At 56.9% G+C, this 21,311-nt stretch overlaps 1 protein-coding gene across 1 annotated transcript in view; it reads left to right on the forward strand.

Annotated features, from left to right (window-relative positions):
* The first annotated feature begins 5,631 nt into the window (after positions 1-5,631).
* VSTM2L (V-set and transmembrane domain containing 2 like) overlaps positions 5,632-21,311 on the forward strand; it is a 36,644-nt gene continuing 20,964 nt past the window's right edge. Inside the window, exon 1 of the mRNA XM_070589186.1 lies at positions 5,632-5,967. Coding sequence (XP_070445287.1) covers positions 5,847-5,967 — 121 coding nt within the window. The 5' untranslated portion in view covers positions 5,632-5,846. The remainder of the gene's footprint in view (positions 5,968-21,311) is intronic.

Raw genomic sequence — 21,311 nt, forward strand, 5'->3', positions numbered from 1 at the left:
GGGGCAGGGGCCAGGCTGGATGACCTCCCCCTCGCCTCTGGCCCAGGCGTGGCCCTCAGCCTGGACATGGGCTTCCGACTTGGGCCACAAGCTCTGGGGGAGGCAGACAGCAGATGGAGGCTCAGAATCCACGCAGATGGGAGGACCTGGGTCTGCAACATGGGTGGGCCATGTGGGCCGAGGGGTCAGAACATGGAAGCTCATGTGACAGGGACGTGGTCTGACCCTAGAGGCCAGTCAAGGCTCCTTCCCAGCTTGTAGGGGAATGGATAAGGAAATCAGTCGTCAGCCCTGGCTGGGAGGTCACAGCTCGGCCCCCTGCACTGCCCTCCAGATGAGAGCCGGGGCAGGTGCCTCCCTCGCCCCAGGAGGCCGGCTGGACCCAGCTCACCCTGCTGGAGTCCCCACTGTGGTCCACTGGATCTCTGCAGGACATACCTCTGGGGTGCGGGGTGAGAGGGCAGGCCCCAGATACCTCCCCCAGGCAGACTGAAAGAGGACCCCGGGGGGGGGCCTGGGCCTCTGCAGGTGCAACCAGCCTCCTCAGAGACTCTGAAGCCCACTGTTATCTCAGAACTCTGTGTCTAGGCCAGTGGTGCCCAACCCCAGCTGAGCGCTGGGACCACCTGGGGTACTTTTTAAAAGCCTGATACCTAAGCTTCACCCCAGACCAACTGTGTCAGAATTGCTGAGGTGTGGCCTGAGTATTAATATTTTTTTGAAGCTCCGCAAGTCATCTCAGTGTGCATTCAAGGGCTACCCGAGCTCCAAATCAATTCTAAGAGCCTCAGGATAGATGTTTGGGGAAAAGGGAAACTTGTGAGGCTCAGAGAGGGGAAGTAACTTGTCCAAGATCACACAGCAAGGTGATGGCAAAACCAGTCCTGAAACCCAGGCCTCTTTCCTGAGCCTGGGCCAATTTCTCTCCCGAGGCTGCATCTCCTGTTACAAACCAGAGCCCAGGCAGACAATGCCCACAGTATTTCACTTTAATAATATTGGAAACTGGTACAGTCAGGGCCGCCACAGTGATGGGGCAGGAGCCTTGATGGTGATTAGCGGAGCCGTAAGTCTTTCGCTTTATCCAAATCTTGGGCAGTAATTTAGGAAATTTAATTAAAGGGGGAGAAATGGGGACACCTCAAGCTCCTTGCCTCCTGTTATAACGAGTGAAATACACCAGGCTGTAAAAGGAAATTCTGTCTGAGACGCAGCTCTGATGCTTTACTGCCAAGTTTTATTCGCTGATGTAAACGTAATGGCTGGAAACCGGAGCTCCATTAATGCACATATTTTCACACATCCGGGCCCTGCTTGCCGCCCCCCCCCAAACCCGGGTTTGTTCCCCCACCTCCTAGGGCCAGCCCCGGTGTTTCCTGGGCACGTCTATGCCAAGTCTGGGTTTCCCTGCCGGTCTCATACCCTCCCATGGCAGATAAGAGTTTAATAGAATTCCATTGCTCCTCTGAGCTCAGTAATGCATTCTGGAAATTAGGCGGCTCCATACTGAAGCCATTGTTCCCCCTTGTAAATGGGTTCCCTCAAAGCCAGTGACCGTGGGGTCTCTGATAAGCTCTCATGAGTCTGCGCTCCACATGTCATTGGTGTGTTAAAAGGTGCGACTCTGGGCTCACATTGCTCATTGTTAGGGGCTGATACATTTAAGTACTTTCTCCATGAATCAGGCAGCTTAGGTATTTCCCCCCTCTTGGCAGTGATAGATGAGCGAAAGGAAGCCATTTAGACGGCGCTATATAGGGCCCTGGCCCACACGGTGAATGATTTCCAATGCCTGGTTTAATTTATTTTTAAATGAAATTTGTTATTGATTCTGGATTAAAAGGACAAATCTTATGGCTGTTACACTGACAGAGCCGTGGTGCTCAAGTGACACCTCTCACGAGGGGGAGGGAGGGTGGCCTCCGGTAGTCAAGGGGAGGGTGGAGACTCTCCAGGAAGCTTGGGTCAGGGGGAGAGGACAGTGCGAGATTCCCTGCTGGGGAGCAACTTGAAAAAGGTCAGCTTTCCCAGCTGAAATACTTGACGCGGTGTTCACCTTCTGAGCCTCATTTGGGTGATGGAAATTGCAGTGATATTTGCCTCGTGGCATCCATGAGACCACCAGATGCTTGTTTAATTGCCTCCAGGGGTGGGAAGCTTACTATCGCCTGGAGCATTCCCAGAGTGAAGGAGTGACAAGAGTCATGGCCCCCCCAGAGAATTCCTAGAGACGATTTCCCAGGATAGTCTGTTTACCTCCTGCCTCCACTGGGCCCTAACCTTCCACTGTGCCTGCTGTTTGCGCTTGGATCAGTGAAGCAGGAAAGAGACAGAATTACACAGGGGAACATACGGCCTGAGGATTCATCCTTTCACATCCAGCCTCTGCCCACCTCATTGTGCACCTTGTACAGGTTACTTCATCTCTCTGAGCTTCAGTTTCCTTATCTGCAAAAGAAGGGAGGTAACTATAGTGGCCTCAGGGGTTGTTGCATAAGTTATATGAGCTCATGGATGTAAATGTGATTTACAAACTGTAAAGTACAGTTTAGGTGCTGCAGGAAATACAAATGGCCAGGATGGGATAGTGGGAGAGCCCTGAGCTGGGAGACAGCGCACCTGGATCTAGTTCTGTCGTGGTTGGCTGTGTGACTCTGAGGAATTCACTCATCCTCTCTGGGTCTTAGTTTCCTAAACTGCAAAGAGGGTGGGTTGAACTAGATGTGCTCAGGTATTATGCCAAAGAACGTGGGCTCTGGGGTCAAACATATCATAGCTCTACAACTGTCTTACTGTGTGGCATTAGTCAAGATACTTAATCTCTCTGAGCATCTGTCTCCTTATCTGTAAATAATAATAATATCCACCATGTATCATGTATTTACTATGTGCCAGGAACTGTTCTAAGTTCTTTCCATGTAGCAAGTTATTTAGTCCTCACAATAATCTTGTAGTGGACGTATTATTATCATTATTTTACGGATAAGAAAGCTCAGGCACAGAAAAGCTAACTTGTCTAAGATCACATAGCTGGCAAGTGGCAGGATTCAAAACTAGAGGTCACACTTATAACCATACTATTCTACCCTATATGGCCTGGTGGTTCTGAGGATTAAGTCGGATAATTAAAGTTCTTAGCACAATGCTGGGTAGGCAGCGATGGGCCAACAGAGTCTCAGGGACTGGGAGAAAGTAGCAGGCATTTTTTCTGTGGGGGACTCAGACTGGACCTTGGCCAGTGAGGGACTCAGCTAGACAGTGGGGAAGGGAAAGGATGTGATGACGCTGGGGCAGGTTCCGGGAGGGAACGTGGAGGGAACAGTGCCTGGAGCAGAAGCGATGGGACTTTGAATGCAAACTGGAGAAGTCGGGATTTCTCTGACACACCAGGCCATTGGAGGGTTTTCAGCAGAGCCATTACAGCACAAGCACTTTCAAAGTCATAAAACCCCTGGAGGTCTGTCCTTGAAGGAACCTTAGAGGTCACTGGGATTAACCCTGTCCCAGACTCTGAGGAGAAAGGATTCCTGAAGGTCGGCTAGTGGGTTAGCCGCAGAGCAGCCGTGTGAGGCTGTTTCCCCCACCTCCTTGCCCTGCAGCCCCCAGGCAAAGTCTCTTGTTTTCTCCCTTCTAATCTCCTGCCTCTCCCCGTCCCCTTGCCTGTGCCGCCTCCCTCCAATATGTGGTTTAAGAGGAGAAAACCCTGGGTTTGAGCCCTACTTCTGCCACCACATTCTCCTGGTGAGGTTTCAGGCTGGGATTGAAAGAGTCCTGGGTTTCAGTCTTGGCGCTGCTATGTGATCTTGAAGATTCTGTTTTTTCATCTTCATAATGGGGGCATGGAGCCCATTTCATTGGGAACGAGGCTTAAGTGAATTAATGAGAAAACGCTTTTGCAGAGTCCTCGGATAGCCTAAATACCACCTCTGTGTGGGAAGGAAGTGAGAAGTGAGTTAATGTGGCAAAACCGGCCCCTTCCTCCAGTGAATGTGGGCCGGAAGGAGTGTGTGTGTGTGTGTGTGTGTGTTTGGCGGGGGTGGGGGGCGGGGGGGCGGTGACGGCGGGGATCTGTCCGCGGTGCTGAAGGCAGCGCGGCGCCACCAGCTCTGCGGGGGTTGTCAGCTGTGCTGAAACACAGTACTGTAAGTGGGCGACACTTCAGGGGGCTGTCCGGTTTTGAATGAACTGAATTGTTGCTGGTGACCACAGGCCACATCCGGTGTGTTGCCCGCCATAATATTGGAAGGGGGGATGAGAGGACAGAGTAAAGAAAGCGGAGCTGGGGTCTATCCCTCGGGCTGTAACCTCATTCTCAAACTTGGGGCTCTGTCCACAATGCTGAATCCACCTGTGGTCTGGAGCGGGGAGTGGGCCGTCTGCGATGCTCCCATTCGGCGGGGGCGGGGGCGGGGGCTCTGTCCACGGTGCTGAATCCTCGCATCTGAGAGGCAGCCGAGGCGCGGTCCACGAGGCGGAAAAGATCGGCGTCGGGGTTGGCGCTGTCCTCCTCCGTGGTGCTGAACCCGCGGCGGACATGGCCGTGTTGAGAAGAAGGCCTAGCGAAGGACAAGGGATGAGGGCAGGAGGGACCGTGCTCAGGAGTCAGGGACTTCGCCCCAGACTCGCTGTGGGACCTCGGAGAAGCTACTTCTCTGATTTAATGTGCTTCCTCATCTTTGAAATGCGGCCACAGATCTGCTCTTGCGTCAGTACCGAAAGTCTGTCCCAACAGCCCCAGTAAACCGGCCAGAGGAGGAACTAGAGGCTTCCTGCTCTTGGCAATGGGAGCGGCTTCGTTAACATCCCCCTCCCCCTCCAACATTCCATCTAGATCCAATGGTCGGAGGAAGGGAGCCCGACAGTCCGGGAGGGGGCGATCCAAACCACTGTGCGGCGCCCAGCATCTCTAAGATAGAAGGAGCCCCAGCAACTGGCCTGCCTCACTCCCATTATACAGACACGAAAACCGAGTCCCAGAGAGGGCAACAACAACAGTAATATCTACTGAGCTCCTACCATGAGGGCGGCATTATGCTAAGGGCTTCACATACACGATTTCATAAATCCTCACCACGATCCCTGGAGGTAGCTGTTATTCCCATTTCTCAGATGAAGATCATGAGGTTCAGAGAGGAGGAGACACGCAGACACGATCACACAGGGAGCCCAAGGCTGCGGCAGGGCTCAAACCAGGTCTCCTGGGCCTCAGCCCAGGTTCCTACCCTCCCTCACCCTCGCCTCCACCCCCAAGTGCACCCCTGACCCTGGCACCGCCCTGCCAGCAAAGTTGCGGAGTCCCTCTGAGCGCGCTGCGTCTGGCGGCAGGTGGGTTGGTTTTCCTCCTTATCCCGCTGAATAGTGTTTCTGTTTCTGAAGCTAATTGTGTTATGCTTTGCCGGAACCTGGTCTCTGGGGTGGCTTCCTCCACCCCATCCCGCCCCCCACCTGCGCTCTAGGGCAGGGGAAGTTGCGGGTACCGCTTTAAAAATCCCAGCCTGGGCAAAACTTTGATGATAAATCAAGCGGCAGATCCCTCCGCCGCCACCTCCTCTGGGCGGGCGGGAGGGAGGGGGTGCGGCGGAAGCGCCGAGCGGAGTGGCCTTCCGCGGAAGGGAAGAGTCCCGCAGTCGGAGGCGGCCGGCTGGGCGTGCGCTCGCTACCCGCAGCCGGGGCTGGGCCGGAGGCGGGCGAGGGCTGGGGCCGGAGCCGGGCCGGGTTCAGCCGACAAGGGGCAGCGGCCCGAGCCGGGCAGCCAGGCCGCACCAGGCAGGGGACGGCGGGCGCGGGGTCTGCGGTCTCCTGAGCCCCGATGTGAGGCGGCGGCGCCCCCGGCCCGAGCGCGCACCATGGGGGCCCCGCTCGCCGTGGCGCTGGGCGCCCTCCACTACCTGGCACTTTTCCTGCAACTCGGCGGCGCCACGCGGCCCGCCGGCCACGCGCCCTGGGACAACCACGTCTCCGGCCACGGTGAGTCGGGTCGCCGCCCCCGCAGACTTCCCCACCAAACCCCACCCCGGGCTGCGCCGCTCCAACTTGGTCTTCCTCGGGCTCGAACCCGCCCTGGCCGTGGCGGGAATGCTGTGGCGCCCCCTGCCGGGGCCATGGATCCACCCTGACCACCCCTGCGGAGGAGGGGGCACCCCGTGCACATCCCCCATCCGGCTCTCGCAGGGAGCCCCCTCCTCCCCACACGCACTCGCACCGATACATACACCTCCACGACCACAGAAATATTAGCCACGGGCACACTCAGAGCCACACTCACTGCTTTCTCACATACAACTCCTACTGTCACACATCTCCTGCCACCTTCTCAGATTCCCCTCTTCACTCATAAGCACTCACACTTATGCCCACTACACATACACATCAGGCGCCACGGCTGGTGGGCTCACACCCTGCCAGCTGGCATCCAGGCTCACACACTCTGCACAACTCTTGCCTGCCCGCCCGCCTGCAGACACACTGGCAAATATACACAGACTTGTGAACACACTTTGCTCGCCCACCCTTCTCTGCCCATCTGGTTTTCCCCTTTGTGGGTTTATCCCTACAGACGCCCTTGTCCCCTCTGTCTCCCCACCTGTCCCTTATACCACTGGGAAAGGTCCTGGGGGACAGAAAACCCCTCCTCTTGAGAACTGGTAGCCTAGGGCTGCAGCCGCCCCTGTGGGTGGCATCTCAGGGATGAAGGCTTGGTGAGAGCCCCTCGAAGACCCTGGAATAGTTGGGATTGATGCGTCCAGCCAGAGTCGAGGAAGGGGAAGAGGAATGCCAGGGGCTTTTGTCTGCCTCTGGGGCAGGCAGGAAGCCCCTGCCATCCTTCTATAGGGTACCCACTCACCCTCATCCTCAGCCAAGACTGAAAGGTGGGAAATCTCAACTCAGCCGCGGTGGGAGCCGGGGAGCAAGCAAGCATTCCCAGCGTTGATTGCCTGAGTGTCAGAAGCTCCTTCTAGCCCCAGAGGAGCCCAAGTTGGCAGCAGAGTTGGATCATCTGAGGCTGGCAGCTGTGGGGGCTCCCCCTGCCCCCTGTGAGCCAGGCTCCAGTATGGAGGCCAGGGCATAGATGAAAATGGAGACCCTTCCCCACCCATCCCTTCCTTGCAGGGGCTCCAAACCTGGCCGGGGAGGCTGCAGCACCGATGCTGGGCACTGTATGCCCAGGGCTGGGGGAGGTTCGCACAAAGGGCAGAGAGCTAGGTGATTTATTCTGAAAGGAAAGAGTGAAGGCTGTGTGTGTTTGGGGGCGGGGGTCGATAATCAAAGAAGGCTTTGCTGGGGTGTCATGCATCGCTGGGATTGCTCCAGGGGGTAGGGGGGCTTCCAAAGCCCTTCTCAGGGGCTCTGCTTTTTGGGAACCACAACTCGCTGGATCCTTCTGCCTTCCCATGTTTGATAGTAACCGCTGTGTGTGTCATTTATGCACCCTTCATATCCCTCATCTAATTTCGGCCAACCTGGCTGGATTGGTGGTAAATAGGCGAAGGGTTATTTTGATCCTCAGTTTACAGGTGGAGAAACCAAGGCTCAGAGAGGTGAAGGGACTTGCCCAAGGTCACGCAGTGAGAGAGTGACTGAGCTGAGACTACCCCCAGGGTCTGTCGGGCAAAGACAGCGCTTTTTCCAGGACATTCATCTCCCTGTCAGATTCCCTCCCATTCAAGGGAAACTGGGAATTCCTCCTTCCGCTCCCCTCCTTGCTCCGCTCACTTCCCTGGCACGGCTGGAACTTACACTGGAGGCTCTTCCAAGAAGGGCTTTCCTGAGTTTGTGGTCCCGAGAGATAGGAGGACTGGGGCTCTGAGGTCTGTGGTCGCCCCGTCCCTGGAGCACCAGACCGCAAGGATATGGGTGCTACTCTGTCATTGCTGATGCTCCCCCGAGGAGGGCCCCCAGAGGGAAGCAGGGTCTGCTTTTTGTGTGGCAGGCTCCTGCCCCCTGGTGCCAGGAGTGCTTAGGGGCACAGCTCTGCCGGCCAGCTGTGATGTTCCCTCTGAACCCGGGAGGGGTCCAGCTGAGGCCCGGGGCCGGGGCTAGATGAAAAGGACACAGCACTGGCCGCTGGGGAGCCTGGCTTCTCTCACAGACCCCCTGTGTGGCTCTGGGCAAGTGAGTCACCCCTCTGGGGCTCCTTCTGTCCCTCAAGAAACGAGGAGGCCGGGCTGCTCTGCAGGGGCCAGACTGCCTTCCCTCAGCATTGCCAGGTTCAGAGTCACCCAGCAGTGGACGGCGAGGCGGCCCCATGGCTGCCCCTCTGCTGGGCCCAGCGCCCGCCACCACAGGAAGGGTTTGGAGCCACTCACTTAATCACAAAAAGAAACTGTTATTAATGATAGTGAGACGCGGCGAAGAAGTGGGTCATGTCTAATAAGCCGTTTGTGTTCAGGAGGAGAATACCAATTTGATAAAAGCTGTGTGTGCTGAAAAAGCCCAGAAATTGCTGTTTAGCAGATTGGAGGCCGATCGTTGTTCGTTATTCCTGGGCTCCTCGTGTCCTCAGCTGATTCGGGGAATGTGGCTGGGTTAGGAAGGTGCCTCTGTGTCTGCAGGTGGGGGCTGGGGAGGGGCTCACTGACCCCAACTGCTTGCTGGCTGCTCACCTCTCCAGTTCGATCTGAGATCAGCCTAGCCGCCAGGCGAGCGCCTTCTGCCTGCCCGCCCCAGGGCTTGTCACGGGGAGAGCCTGCGGTCAGATGGGTCCGCAAGGACATCTGTCTCACTTTCCATCCCCCGCTACCTCACTCAGCCCACGTCAAAGAGGTCTTCTTAAAGGCCTGAGGACTGAATGGGGAGTGAAGCGTTCATGGCGCCAGGAATTGGGAGGCTGGGTGGGGATGGTCAGTGTCTGCACCTAGTAGGTACTCAATAAATGGCAACTCTTTTGATTTTTCCTTATCAGAAAGGCTTAGTTCATTGCCCTGAGCACATCAGGGGTGGGAAGAAGGGGAACTGACATTTATGAAATGCCTACTGTGTGCTCGGGGCTGCAAACCCCTTACCAGTGTTAACTCGCTAAGGGTGACGTTATTCCTGCAAGGCTGATGTTGTACATAAGAGGAAACCAAGGTTCAGAGAGGGCCAGTGACTTGGCCAAGGTCACTGAGTCTGTACAGAGAGCTGGAGAGCTGTGCCTGGAATGAAGATGTGTTTGGCAGTTCTGGGCCTGCCTCCTCCAGGACAGCCTGGAGGCAGACTTGGTCACGTGACGGGACTTCTTCCTCTGCACAGCCCCCTCCAAGCATGCTGTCTTCCAGCTCCCCAGAGAACTGGTAAAGTAGCGGGTTCCACCAAGAGGAACCAGCTGTTCAGAAAGGTGACAGGATCTTGCTGAGGCCACATGCAAGTTAGAAAAAGGCAGTGGGGCTGGACTCCTTCTCCAGTACTCTTTCCAGATCTTGTCCAGGGCGGGGATCCAGAAGGCAGGATCTTTGTGAGCATCTTTGCAGACCCCCTGCCTTGGAATCAGCCAGGGAGTTTATTAAAATGGATCCCCCCAGACCCATTGGCCAAAATGATTGTTGCTGGGACCCTGGGATCTGCATTTTCATAAGCTCCCTGGAAGATTCCCGTGCAGCCTGGAGTTTGGGAGCCACTGCCTGAAGTGTTTGCCCATCTCTGATGAGATAAGTAGGGATGGGAAATGTTTGGTGCCAGGGGCTGCTGGATTCATTTGGTTTTGCAAGGGAGGGAGAGGTCCAGGCTGGAGCAGGTAAGTAGACCCCAGAGGAGCCCCAGGAAGCCTTACACTGCAGCAGGCATCCATCCTCCCACCCCCACCCTGCTACATACACACTCACACACACACACACACACACACACATACACGCACCAAGGCCAGCACCTTCAATTATTAATACACCCCAGTGCAGACAAAGATCCTGAGTTGGCCCGGTGCTTTGTCCATTGAGTGATTCACCATCCTGAGGTTCTCTCTGTTGCCAGGAGGGAGCAGCGGGGTGCTGGGGGAGGGGGTGGGGGCCATTTGGCAAACAGCCTGTGCACTGAGAATGACTCTGGCTTTCTTCCTTTCCTTACCGGACCACTGGTATTGCACCATCCATAAGCTGGCGAGTTTGGTGGCTGGGAGATGGAGAAAATTGAGTGCTGTCTTCCGAAGGTTATGATGTTAAAAATGTGTTCGCCCTTGTCTCGGGCGTTGGTGATTATTCTATCAATTACTCCCGTAAACACTCTGCCTTGGGCTGAGGGTTTCCCGGCCTCCTGTGGGGAATTGGCCCTCACAAGCGGTTTTCCCCAAGTCCTTCACACCAATTGGTTTTGACACCTTGCCTATCAGCGGTTCCTGCAGCCTTTTCTCCAGGCAAGGCGAGCTGAGGGCTGTTTGCAGGACAGGGACTCAGCTCCTCGCCATGGTGACAGCAGGGGTGTTGGGGGAAGTCCTTGGCAAGCAAGCCGGCAGGGTCAGGGGTCCAGGGAGAGTGGTCCCTTCCGACCCACAGGCCGCCAGGGTGGGCCATGGAGCAGCTGGCATGAGTCACCGAAGCTCAGGTGGAGCTGGCGGGGCCCCTTGGACCCTCCTTCTTGACCTCTTTCACAGAGGGGAAGGCTGAGGCCACAGGCAAGGGAGCATTTGCCCCAAATTGGCTGGGAGGTTAGCGCTTGGCTTGTGGGGTGACCTTACCCGTCTGTACAAATAGAAAAATACATGGAGGCAAATGTGTACTGAGTGTCACACCAGGGCCTTAAGTGGCATCATCTCATTTATCCCCACAAGAACCCTCAGAGGAGGGGACTCTCCCTGGCCCCCTGCATTTATGAGGAACCAAGACTCTGGGAGGTTAAAAGGCTGGCCCAGGTCATACACCCGACAAGTGTCGGAGCCAGAATTTGAACTCAGGAATGTGGCTGCAGGCCCTGTGCTCTCCATGCTGTTGAGGCCCACAGAGGAGGAGGGAGAGGCCTGAGGTGTGGTGGAAGGAGCGAGGTGACCTCCACATTCCAGGCCCGGGGTGTGCAGCAGCGAAGTGACGGCCCCCAGAACAGAACTCTGCCTCAGTGCCCTTCCAACTTCCCTCGGAGGGTGAGAAGATCAAAGGGGTAGGGAGAGGGGTTGTGGTGTGAACAGTGACATAGGCGCCCACATGAGGGGTAGGTCTCGGAAGAAGGGAAGGTGGCATGAGGCAAGCCCACCTCCTGGTGGTCGGCCATGACCTTGGGCCTTTGGGATGGAACCAGCTGTTGCTGGGGCTGTGGGAAGAGTCTCTCAGCCCCAAAGGGAGTTTGGGGCCAGCCGGGCACCCTCTGGGCACTCTCACCACCCCTGTTGTAATGACGGGGGCTCCAGGGCAGGGACAGGTCAGATTCCCTGTGTCCTGGCCCCACCACAATGCCCAGTCCAAGGGGGTGGCAGGGAAGGAAGGAATGGCCGGGGAGGAGGACAAGGCAGAGGGCTGAGGTCCGCATTCTTAAGCTTTTGCTCATTCCAAGGTACTGTAGTTTTAAACGTTCATATAATTTTAATTTCATAAGGAATCCATGTTTTCAGTAGAAAAATCACAAAATTGAAACCCCTTCCCATCCCTACAGACCACAGCAAGGATGTCCTGGGGTGGCTAAGGCCCGGCCCCTTGGGTGTGTGTGAGATGCTGCAGCCCTGACGGTGATGGGGTTCCAGGGTGTGACCCCCTCTCCCAGCCCCCCTGAAACTCTTCCATTAGAAAAAGGGGTGGTGGTCTCACTGGGGGAGAAATCCACCTGTCTGCCAGCTGGGGAGCCTGGGAGCCCCTGGTCCCCGCTCCTGTGGAGAAGGGAGGGGGGAGGGGAGGCAGAAGGGCTGCTGCTCCTCCAGCCCCTGCCCACGCCGTGCCCCCTCCCCTTCCCCGAAGCCAGCAGAGGAGTCCCTAGGACTCCACTCCACCATCCCCGGGGGAAACCTTTCTTCAAGATGCCCAGGGCCCTCAGTGCGACCGGGTCCTACCTGAGAGATGATCATAGGCAGAACCCGGATAAACCTCTTACATTTTAATAGTTATGCATTTATTTTAATGCCGATTAGAAAAATACAACCAGCACATCAAAACTGGGATTTCACAGATATTATTGCTTAGGATGAAACTAGCGGGGGTATTAAAAAATAGTGGGTTAGTTTATAGAAAACATTAGGGACATAATCGTCTGGGTGGTGCCCAGGCACGTCTGTGTATGAGAATGACTGTCCTCAGGGTGTGCTGGCCACAGGCTGCCCGTCCACCTCAGACCCCGTACTTATACTGGGAACTGCTGGCCTCACAGGAGCTGCTGGCACGTGCTGGAAGCTTGATCATTCATTCATTCCTTCCTTCATTCAACAAATATCGATAGAGCACCTGCCATGCACCGGGCTCTCATTTAGCCACTTCTTCTATCGGTGAACATGACAGATACGGTTCTTGCTCAGATGAGTAAACCTATTTAATATGTATATACGTATGTATATGTATAAATTGTGATAAGAGTTAAGAGTCAGGGATGACTTTCAGCCCAGAGGAGGGCACTCATCTCTGGGGCAGTGAGGGTACCCAGTAGTGAGCTCCCTGCCACAGAAGGTATGCAAGCTGTACTCGCCCAGTTATTAGCTGGGGGTGTTATCAAGGGGATTCCTGCCTCATTTCCCAAAGGAGCAAAGACTGGTGAAGTGGGCAGAGAGGCCAGAACACAGAGGGGGGTTGATAAAGATCTGTACACAGCAAGTTAGTGATGGTGCGGTGACAAGGGCCCAGGCTGGTGGAGCTCCTGACTCAGAGGATGCCTGGCCCACATGGGGACATGGCAGGGGCGGGGGCCTTCGTTGTCTTCTGTGTTGAGGGGTGGAACCAGTGGCCCGTGGTGACTTCGCTGCAGCTCCGAGTTAAGGTGCCAGTGTTGGGGCAGAGGAAGGGGACCGTGGTTTTTTTCCACCCTCACCCTGCCTTTGCCTTGCTGGGTGGCTCAGCAGTTCCCTGCCCCTCTCTGGGCCTGTTTTCCCCCTGGAACAATGCTGAGTTTGCCTAAGCTCTTAGCCTCTAGAATTCTTCCATCTCTATCCTCCCAGACCCTATGCTTTGTCCTGCGACCAGCAGGTGAGGCTGCAGCCGATGGTGGCATGGAGTCCATCCAGCTCGTGATGCTTGGCCTTCAGGGGCCTGTGAACCAGACTCCAGCCGGCGCTCATCCACATGTCCTCTGTGCCTCTCGCTTCATCCTCACCTGCCCATGAGGAGGATGCACCCATCGTACAGACAAGGACACTGAGGCTCAGGAGGCGCTTGAGTTGCCTGAGGACACGCAGATGCCGAATGGCAGAGGCAGGCTGGTGCCCAGCTTGTCGGAGTGCAGAGCTGGAGTTCTTCACCTGCTCCTCTGTCCTGCTCCTGGCTGCCAGACCGGGTGTGAGTGTGTGTGAGTGAGTGTGTGTGAGTGTGTGTGTGTGAGAGAGTGTGTGAGAGTGTGAGTGTGTGTGAGTGTGTGCAGCTGCTTTGTTCCAGAGCGGTGCCCTGGCTCCATCGCATTCTCTCAGGGTCGTGATGCCAAAATGCTGAGCAGGCCTGGGTCTGGCTGCAGGAGCACCGGCTGGGAGTCTAGGCTTCTGGATCCGAGTGCAGCAGGAGCAGGGGGAGTGGTGGGACGCGGGGCACGCGTGTGACACCGGGCGTCCCTGCCTGGCTGTTCTCCGAGGGGCTGGTGTTTTGTCTGAGCATGTGTCTGGAGTGTGTCTGAGGTTTGAGGAACTGTGGCGGGGGGCAAGGCACCTGGGTGGTCCTTGAGCGTCTGGCTTGAGGGCCAGGCTGGTGCCCAGCCCCGTGGCCTTTGCTTCCACACCAGCCTTCCCCGCCCCCTCCAGCTGGTGCTGTAGGGACATGAGACCTAGAGGCTCTGGGAACATCTGGAAGGTTAGAGCTGGAGCTGGGAGGGGGCCTTGCCCAGAGGGATCAATTAGGGGCTGGCAGGGCCCATCTGTGGCAAAGCCTCTCCCTGCCCCTCCCTCTCTGGATCTTTCTCCCCCCGGGTTTGTCCCTCTCTCTGTCTCTCCCTCTTTTGCTCACTCTCTCTGTCTTTCAATCTCTCTCCACCTTTCTTTGTCTCTTTGTCTGTCTGCTGGATCCATCTCCCTCCTCCTCTCGCCCACCTCGGTCCTCGCTTTCTGTCTCTGTACACGCGCACACACCCCTCTCCAGAGGCGACACCTCAGCATCACACATACACACATTCTGTGTATCATAATGACGCCCACAGAGCAGGCGCTCAAGAAATATCAGCTGAACGAATGAAGTGAATAAATGAGCGATGACCAAATGGTGACGCCACAAGGGACGCTGGAGCTTGCCTAGACTTGTGGTTCCTCATTTTTTTGGAGGTCACAATCCTCTTGAGAATCTGAAGAAAACTGGATCACGTCCTCAGAAAAATGCTGCATTGTTTTGCCCAGTTTCAGAGGGTTTCTTGAGGCCCAGAGGCCACTGTGGTTCTCAGGGGGAGAGCCTTCCTTTCACTGGGGAGGAAGTGGAGGCCCGGAGGGAGCCAGGGCCGCCCAGGGCCAGGGCGAGCGTGCAGCAGAGCTGGGCGTGGACCTCGAGTCCTGCCCTCCACCTCCCACCCCGGGGACCTGGGTGACTTACCCAGCAAGTCCCTGGTGAGTGTCTTCAGCAGGTGGGCATTGGGGAGAGATAATGGAGGACAGTAAACCAGAGATGAGATCCCGGGAAACAAGGCACAGACAGGGGAGCCCATCAGAAGGAGGCCTCTGGAGGTTCCCAGCGAGAGTGGTCGCTGTATCCTGGTGTAGTCAGGGAGAACTTCCTGGGCGAGGTGGGCTCCTTCTCGGCCTGCATCCAGGGACCGCCAGGAGACGTCAGAGGCCAGCATGGAGCCTCGCCCGACTGCCTGGCTCTGGCAGGGGCTTCATTTGGAGAGTCGTGCATGCATATCCGGAAGAGCAGGCTGCAGCGGGAGCTGCCAAGAAGAGGCTGTGGAGCTGGGTCTTGATCCGCGGGGCAGGGGCAGCCCTGGAAGGTCTCTGAGTGGGACAGGTCCAGGGTGTGGCTGGCATTTGGCTGTGTGAGTTGAAGCCGGGGCTCAAACAGGGACTGGAGGCTGGAGGGGCTAACAGAGGAGGAGGGGCTGCTTCCCGGGGAAGGAGCTGACTTTGCGGGTTCATGGGATGCGGGGGCTGGGCACAGGGTCCAGGGATGCTGGCCACATGGGCTCGGAAGGAGACAGGAACTGTGTGTGTGTGCACGCGTGTGTGTAAGCACACTGGCTTTCTTTCTAGTGCTTGAACACGCCAAGCTCCTTCCTCTCAGGACATTTTCCGAGCTATTCCTGCACCCGGCAGGCTCTCTTCGCCCTCTCCTGCCCTCCGGCTCTCTCCTTCATGCCTCCTCCACCTCCTCCTGTTGGAACCTCGTCGCCATCCCCAGGCAGGCCCCCTGGGCACCCATCGACATGCCCATCCTGCAGGGGAGGAAACTGAGCCCGGGAGAGGGTCAGGGGCCTGGGCCCACCCGGAACAGAGCCCAGACTTGGTTTTCCCGCAGCCTGGCACGCTCCGGGGGTCTCGGGTTGGGGGTCTTGACTGGAGCCGCCTTCCTGGAACCTGGGGCTGGCTCCCAGCCGAGGCAGGGAGGCGGGAGCAGACGCAGGGTGTCTGTTTTGCTTTGTGAGGTTTTAAAAAAATCATTTCTGGCCTCGGAGGCGGCAGCAATTACGGCTGGCTCGCCGGGGAGCTGTTTGCCGCCTGTCATCGGCCCGGGAAAGGGTCCCTAATGGAGGCCCGGCGGCCGGAGCGCGTGGTGGTGGAAATAGCGCTCAAAACAAAGCTGCACTAATGGTCTCCGGGCAGGTGGAGGGGGGGCAAGCTGGCTGCCGGCTGACCAGAGGGGCTCTGGGCCGGGCCTGAGACTCCCCGGCGAGTCTCCTTACGTCCCCCAGAGACCCCCCCGCAGTGGTGCTTGAACTGCAGCCAGGCGCCAGGTGCCTGGAGCCCCATCCCAGCTCTGCTGCTTTCTGTTAAATCCCCTCCCAGGCAAAGGGAACAGTAAGTGCAAAGGCCCTGGGGTGGGGCAGGATTCCTTCAGCTAGGCATTCTCTGCTTCTAGAAGAGTCCCTGTGTTTGAAAAGGCCAGGCTAGGCTAGACTTCTAGGTGGGGAAAAGGGAGCTGGGAGCCTTGGGGAGGGAGGAGCTGGAGTAAGACCACCCTGTGAGAGGCAGCATAAATAGCAGCTGATCGTCTCTGTCATACAGGGCTCCATGGAGCCCACCATGTGCCGGACATTTACAGGTGTCCGTGATCCCCCAGAGTCCCCATGGTGCGCATTTTACAGATCAGGAAACTGAGGCTCAGAGATTTGAAGTGCAGATAGGGTTCAAATCTGGGTCAGCCTGACTGCAGAGCCCGCACACTTACTGCTGCAATCTGGGATTTCCCAAACGCAATTGGGCAGGAGGGGGAGGGGCTGGCCAGGCAGGCACTAGGTCCCAAGGGAGGCTGGGTAGGACCCAGGCTGGGTCCTGGGGAGAGGGGTGGCATGGCCACTCTGCCCTCTGACCCCACCCGCTGGACACCCCCAGAAGCTGTGTCTGGAGCTTCCCTGGGGTCTGCTCACTTTCTCCCCTCCTGTGGGTCTCTGCATCTGGCTTCCGGTTGCCCTCGTCCCTGCCTCCCCTCTTCTGCTCTCTCCTTCGCGGCCCTGGCCCGCCCCGGCTCCACCTTGGTGCCTCCCCATATCTCTGGCTCTTCTCTCTCCTCACTGGATCTGGGGAGGCTCCTTTCTGGGGAGCTGGGTGGCTGCTCACTCCTGTGACTGAGGCAGCCTGCCTTTGCTCCCTCCATCCCCCCTCTGCCCCTGGCAGGCAGCAGGGAGGGGTACACGCCTGGGTTTGGGGCTCAGGCACGCTTGGGTTCGAATCCTGGCCCACTCAGCCTCTCTGAGCCTTCCCAGCCGTCAGTGAGGTGGGCTCACCCCAGGGCCTTTGCAGGACGCGCAGGTGAGGAGGAGAGAAATGGCATCTGCACAGACGTCAGGATGCCTCTTGCCTTCTCCCAGCTCAGCTTCCCCGCCCCGGGCCCTGCCCTGTCCCTGGCTCCCTGCACGCTCCCACACTTGCCTCTCTCCCTCCCAAACCTTGCACTCCCTGTGGCCCAGACGTGTGGGCAGAGGAGGCAGGAATTCCACTGGGGAAGCCTGCTCAACTCCCATCATCCTGCAAGTGCCAGAATATTTTCCCTCTCCTTAAATCTCCCTGGATTTGTAATTCCACTGCTGTCTCCCTCAATCTGTGCCGGCGGCCTTGGGAGGCGCCCTGCCCCCAGCCGCGGGCGCCAGCACTGCCTGGCTGCCTGGCAGGGGATCTGGGCCAGCCCCCACCCTCTCTGTGCCTCAGTTTCCTCACCTTTAAGAAGAGGCAGATGATAGCGGCTACTTCCCAGGCTGTTTTGGGCATTTGGTGAGATATTTTATTTTGTTAAAGGAACAGCTCTATAAAAAGGAATGAGTCTGATCTATGCTACAGTGTGGACGAACCTCGAAAACATCATGCTAAGTGAAAACAGCCGGTCCCCGAAGACCACATATGGTATTGTTCCTTTTATGTGAAATATCCAGGAGAGGCAAAGCCACAGGGACGGAGGCAGAGGGGGTGCAAAGTGACTGCTTACGGGGTACGGGGGTGCCTTTTGGGGTGCTGGAAGTGGCTGGGGACTAGATAAAGGAGTTGGTTAGACAATAGTGTGAAGGTACTAAATGCCACTGACTTATTCACTTTAAAATGGTTAATTTTATGTTATGTGAATTTCACTTCAGTTAAAACTAAGTGAGTGAATGAAAGGAAGCCCCTCTGTGGCACATACGGGTGCAGGCAGCCCACTTAGAAATGCCAATGCGTCTAGTCCTCACAACAACCCTGGGAGGTAGTTGTGTGTATTACCCCCATTTTACAGCGGAGAAAACCGAGGCACAGGCTCACCAGGCGCTTAGCGTGTAGTAAGTGCTCAAAAATGTTAGCTATTCTAATTTTTATTGGGTGGGGCAGCCCCCCTTCCCCAGTCAGCCGGGGCTGGGCAGGGACCCTCCACCCCCCCGGGCAAGTGTGCACACATGTGTCATGTGTCTAAAACTGCGCAGTGGTGGCGGGGCCACCAGGTAATAGCAGGGGTCCAGGCTCTACTGTGTCCCACACCCAGAAACAGGCTCTTTGCCTGCGTTCGTTCATTTTATCCTCAAACTAAGCCTTTAAGCCATGACACGTGGGAACGGAAGCTAAGAGAAGTGAAGCAACTTCCATAAAGCCACACAGCAAGGCAGGGCAGAGCCGGAACTTGCATCCTCACCTGTAAATCCTGGGCTCCCCCTCACCCCAGTCCCTGTCCTGCCTCCTGGTCCCCTTTCCCCTTCAGCTGACACACGGACACTCCTGTGCACAGAGGACCTCTGAGGAAGGAGCCCAAGGCCTCCGATGGATCAACAGGAGGCCCCTGAGTGAGGAGAGTAAACAGCTCCCCACCGGGGCCAGCATTTCCTTGATGTCTCCTATTTCATTCAAAATTCATGAATTCTGGAGTCTATTCCATAATATATTCATGTTTATTTTAATACAAAAATAATGTTCTTTCCTCATTTTGGGGGAGGAATATCGATGCCTCAGGAAGTTCCTTCCCCGTTTGGGCACAGACCATGAGGGGGGTCTTCATCCATTTCTTCGTTCGTTCATTCATTCATTCTGCGAGCACGCAGTCAGGCCTCCTCATTCCAGAAATGCATGTTAGTCCCTGTGGGGGGCAAGGCAGAGGGAACCTCACGGTGAAGGGACAGGGGGCGGCCTGTCTCGGGCCGGGAGGGGTCAGTGGGATCCTGACAGGTGCGGGCGGGGAAGGTGGCTGGTACGTGGCCAGGGCGGCCGAGGTCTCAGAGGAACCAGAGGCAACTGCGGGATCCGGCCAGTGGCGAGGGAGCCAGAGCCGTGACGGTGGTGGGGGTGGCTGCCGCTGGTGTCCACACTCAGCAGGACCCACCTCCCAGCCCCTTTTGATCAAGAAGAAAGTCTCTGCTCGGTGCTGCTGTGAATTTAACGCCCAGCTCTCACCCGTCTCCCTTGTTAATGAGCGCAAACGAGACCGGGCTCGCAGCCCTCGGCAAGCAGGCTTCCCTCGCTGGAATTTATGAAGGCTGCTTGGTTCTCATACTGTTTATTTTTACAGTTACCCTCTATTTATGGCAAGTGAGGCTGATTTTCTGTTTATGGCAGTAATAAAAGTCTCCTTTTAAGCAGAATTTATTTAAGGAAAAAGGAAAAGATGCTTTGAAAATAAATATTAAGTAAATAATAGTGCAGGTGGTAGAGGGATCCTTCAGAAAAGATGAAGGTGGTCCCCAAGAGGTTGGGCTTGGGGAACTCTCTCTCTGGTGTGCCCTTTCCTGTCTGTTCAGCATCCAAGTGCCAGTGTGCCTCCTCCTCCTAGAAGCCTTCCCTGACTCTCCAGGCAGACGTGGGCCTATCTTTTCCTCTCCCAGCGCTTGCATCTCCATCCACAGCTTCTGCATATAGCTGCGCCCTGCATGACGATTCACAGCTATGTGAATGGTGCACACCCTGAACAACTGTACATGGCTATCCAGGCTCAGTGTCAGCCGTTGTCCACATAATGGTCACGGGTCTGTGTGTCTGTCCCTCCTGCGGATTGTGGGCCCTTGAGGGCCAGGGCTGGGTCTGAGCCTCTTGGAAAGCCCAGCACAGAGCCTCGCCCCGGGGTAGGGGTCCATGAAGGTTGATCTCTTCCACTGCTTCTGGCAGGGAGGCCTTGAGCTCCCACTGCATGCCTGGGCTGCCGTCTTCCCACCAAGACACACTGTAGTTCCTTAAGCTTTTGTGCAAAATGCCTTCCTCTCCACTTGAGGACAGGGAAGCTTGTCCACTCCAAGAGGGAGCCTTCCCCACCCACTCGCACCTCCGTGCCTCCTGCTGCAGGCAGCCTGCCAGCGGCCAGGCCGCCCAGCAGCAAACAGAGAGCCCTCAGGTGCCTGCCCTGGGCCCGGGGAGGACCCTCTGCCCCAGCCCCGGGAGGAGAGGGCCCCTCCACGCAGCCAGCCTTCTCGGTCCCCGGCGCTTTCCCTCCCAGTTCTCGAGCTTCTCCTCTGTGGGTGGTTTCTCCCTCCTGACTGCAGGGGCACCATGACATCCACAGGTGAGCGGGGGGCTTCATGGAGCACCCCTCTGCAGCCCTGCCCGCTTCCGCCTCCCTGACCCCGTGCCACACCAGCCAAGCTGGGCGCAGGGCAGGCTTTCTGGAAGTGGCCCCCGGAGAGTCACACTTTTTAGAGCTGAAGGGAGAGAGGGGGCTTAGCGGAGACTCAGTTCTGAGTTGGGAAATTTTCCAGTCAGCCTTGGGATTGAAATCGGAGTTTGTCTCTTGATGCTGTGTGACCTCAGGCATGGACACTCCCTCTCTGACCCTTGATACCACAGAGGGATCATGCCACCTTATCAAGTCTTCAGGAGGATGAAGCTGGGGTCCTGTGTGCAGCGCCTCGCACATAGGAGGGGTTTCCTTCCTTCAGCACCGGGACAGGGGACTGGCCCCAAGAGCTGCCAGGTTCTCTGAGCCTTGGTTTCCCTGCCTGGATGAAGGGACCACGATCCCTGCCCTGCAGGGTCGCTCTGAGGATTGTGTGGCATCAGGCCCATTGACTTTCTGGCTTGTGGTGGGCCTCCAATCAGAAGGACGATCCCGCAGGGTTGATGGGGCCGCTCGGGGGCCTCGAGGGTGGGGGAGCTGCGGGCGAAGCAGCCACGGCCGCTCCCGGCACTGTGGGCCTTTGTTTCGTTACTGCCCCATCTCATCCTTGGCCGCCCTCACATGACAGCGCTGTAGGTCCTCTCGGGAGCCTCCAGCTTGCCCGTCAGCTTGGCTGGGCACCCCGTCGGCTGGGCCTGCGTGGGCCAGGCTGGGCTTGGGTGCTGGGGGCCAGGAGGGCCGGAAGGAGGGAGGGCGGGGAGGGGCTGGCCGGCTGGGGCCTGACTCAGGACCTCCCTGGTTGCCTCTGTCCATGTTGTCCATGTGTCTGTCCCCATCCCTGCTCTTGTGGATGCAGTCTTCCCTAAAACGCCCGTCCGGCACGCAGTCAGTGCCCAGTGATATGTGAGCGAATGACTGCATCAATGAGTGAAGGAAGGAAGGAATGATGTCCATCTCTCTTGCTTTTATCTTTCAGTTTCTGACTTAGTCCCCTGGGTTTTGTCTGACCTTCCTTTCTCACTTCATTCATTCATTCATTCATTCATTCGCTCATTCAGCACATGCCCAGCAGCGCTTCCTGTGTGCCTGCTCCACGCTGGG

Source organism: Equus przewalskii, chromosome 21, assembly GCF_037783145.1.
Source record: "Equus przewalskii isolate Varuska chromosome 21, EquPr2, whole genome shotgun sequence".
Taxonomy (NCBI): Eukaryota; Metazoa; Chordata; class Mammalia; order Perissodactyla; family Equidae; genus Equus; species Equus przewalskii.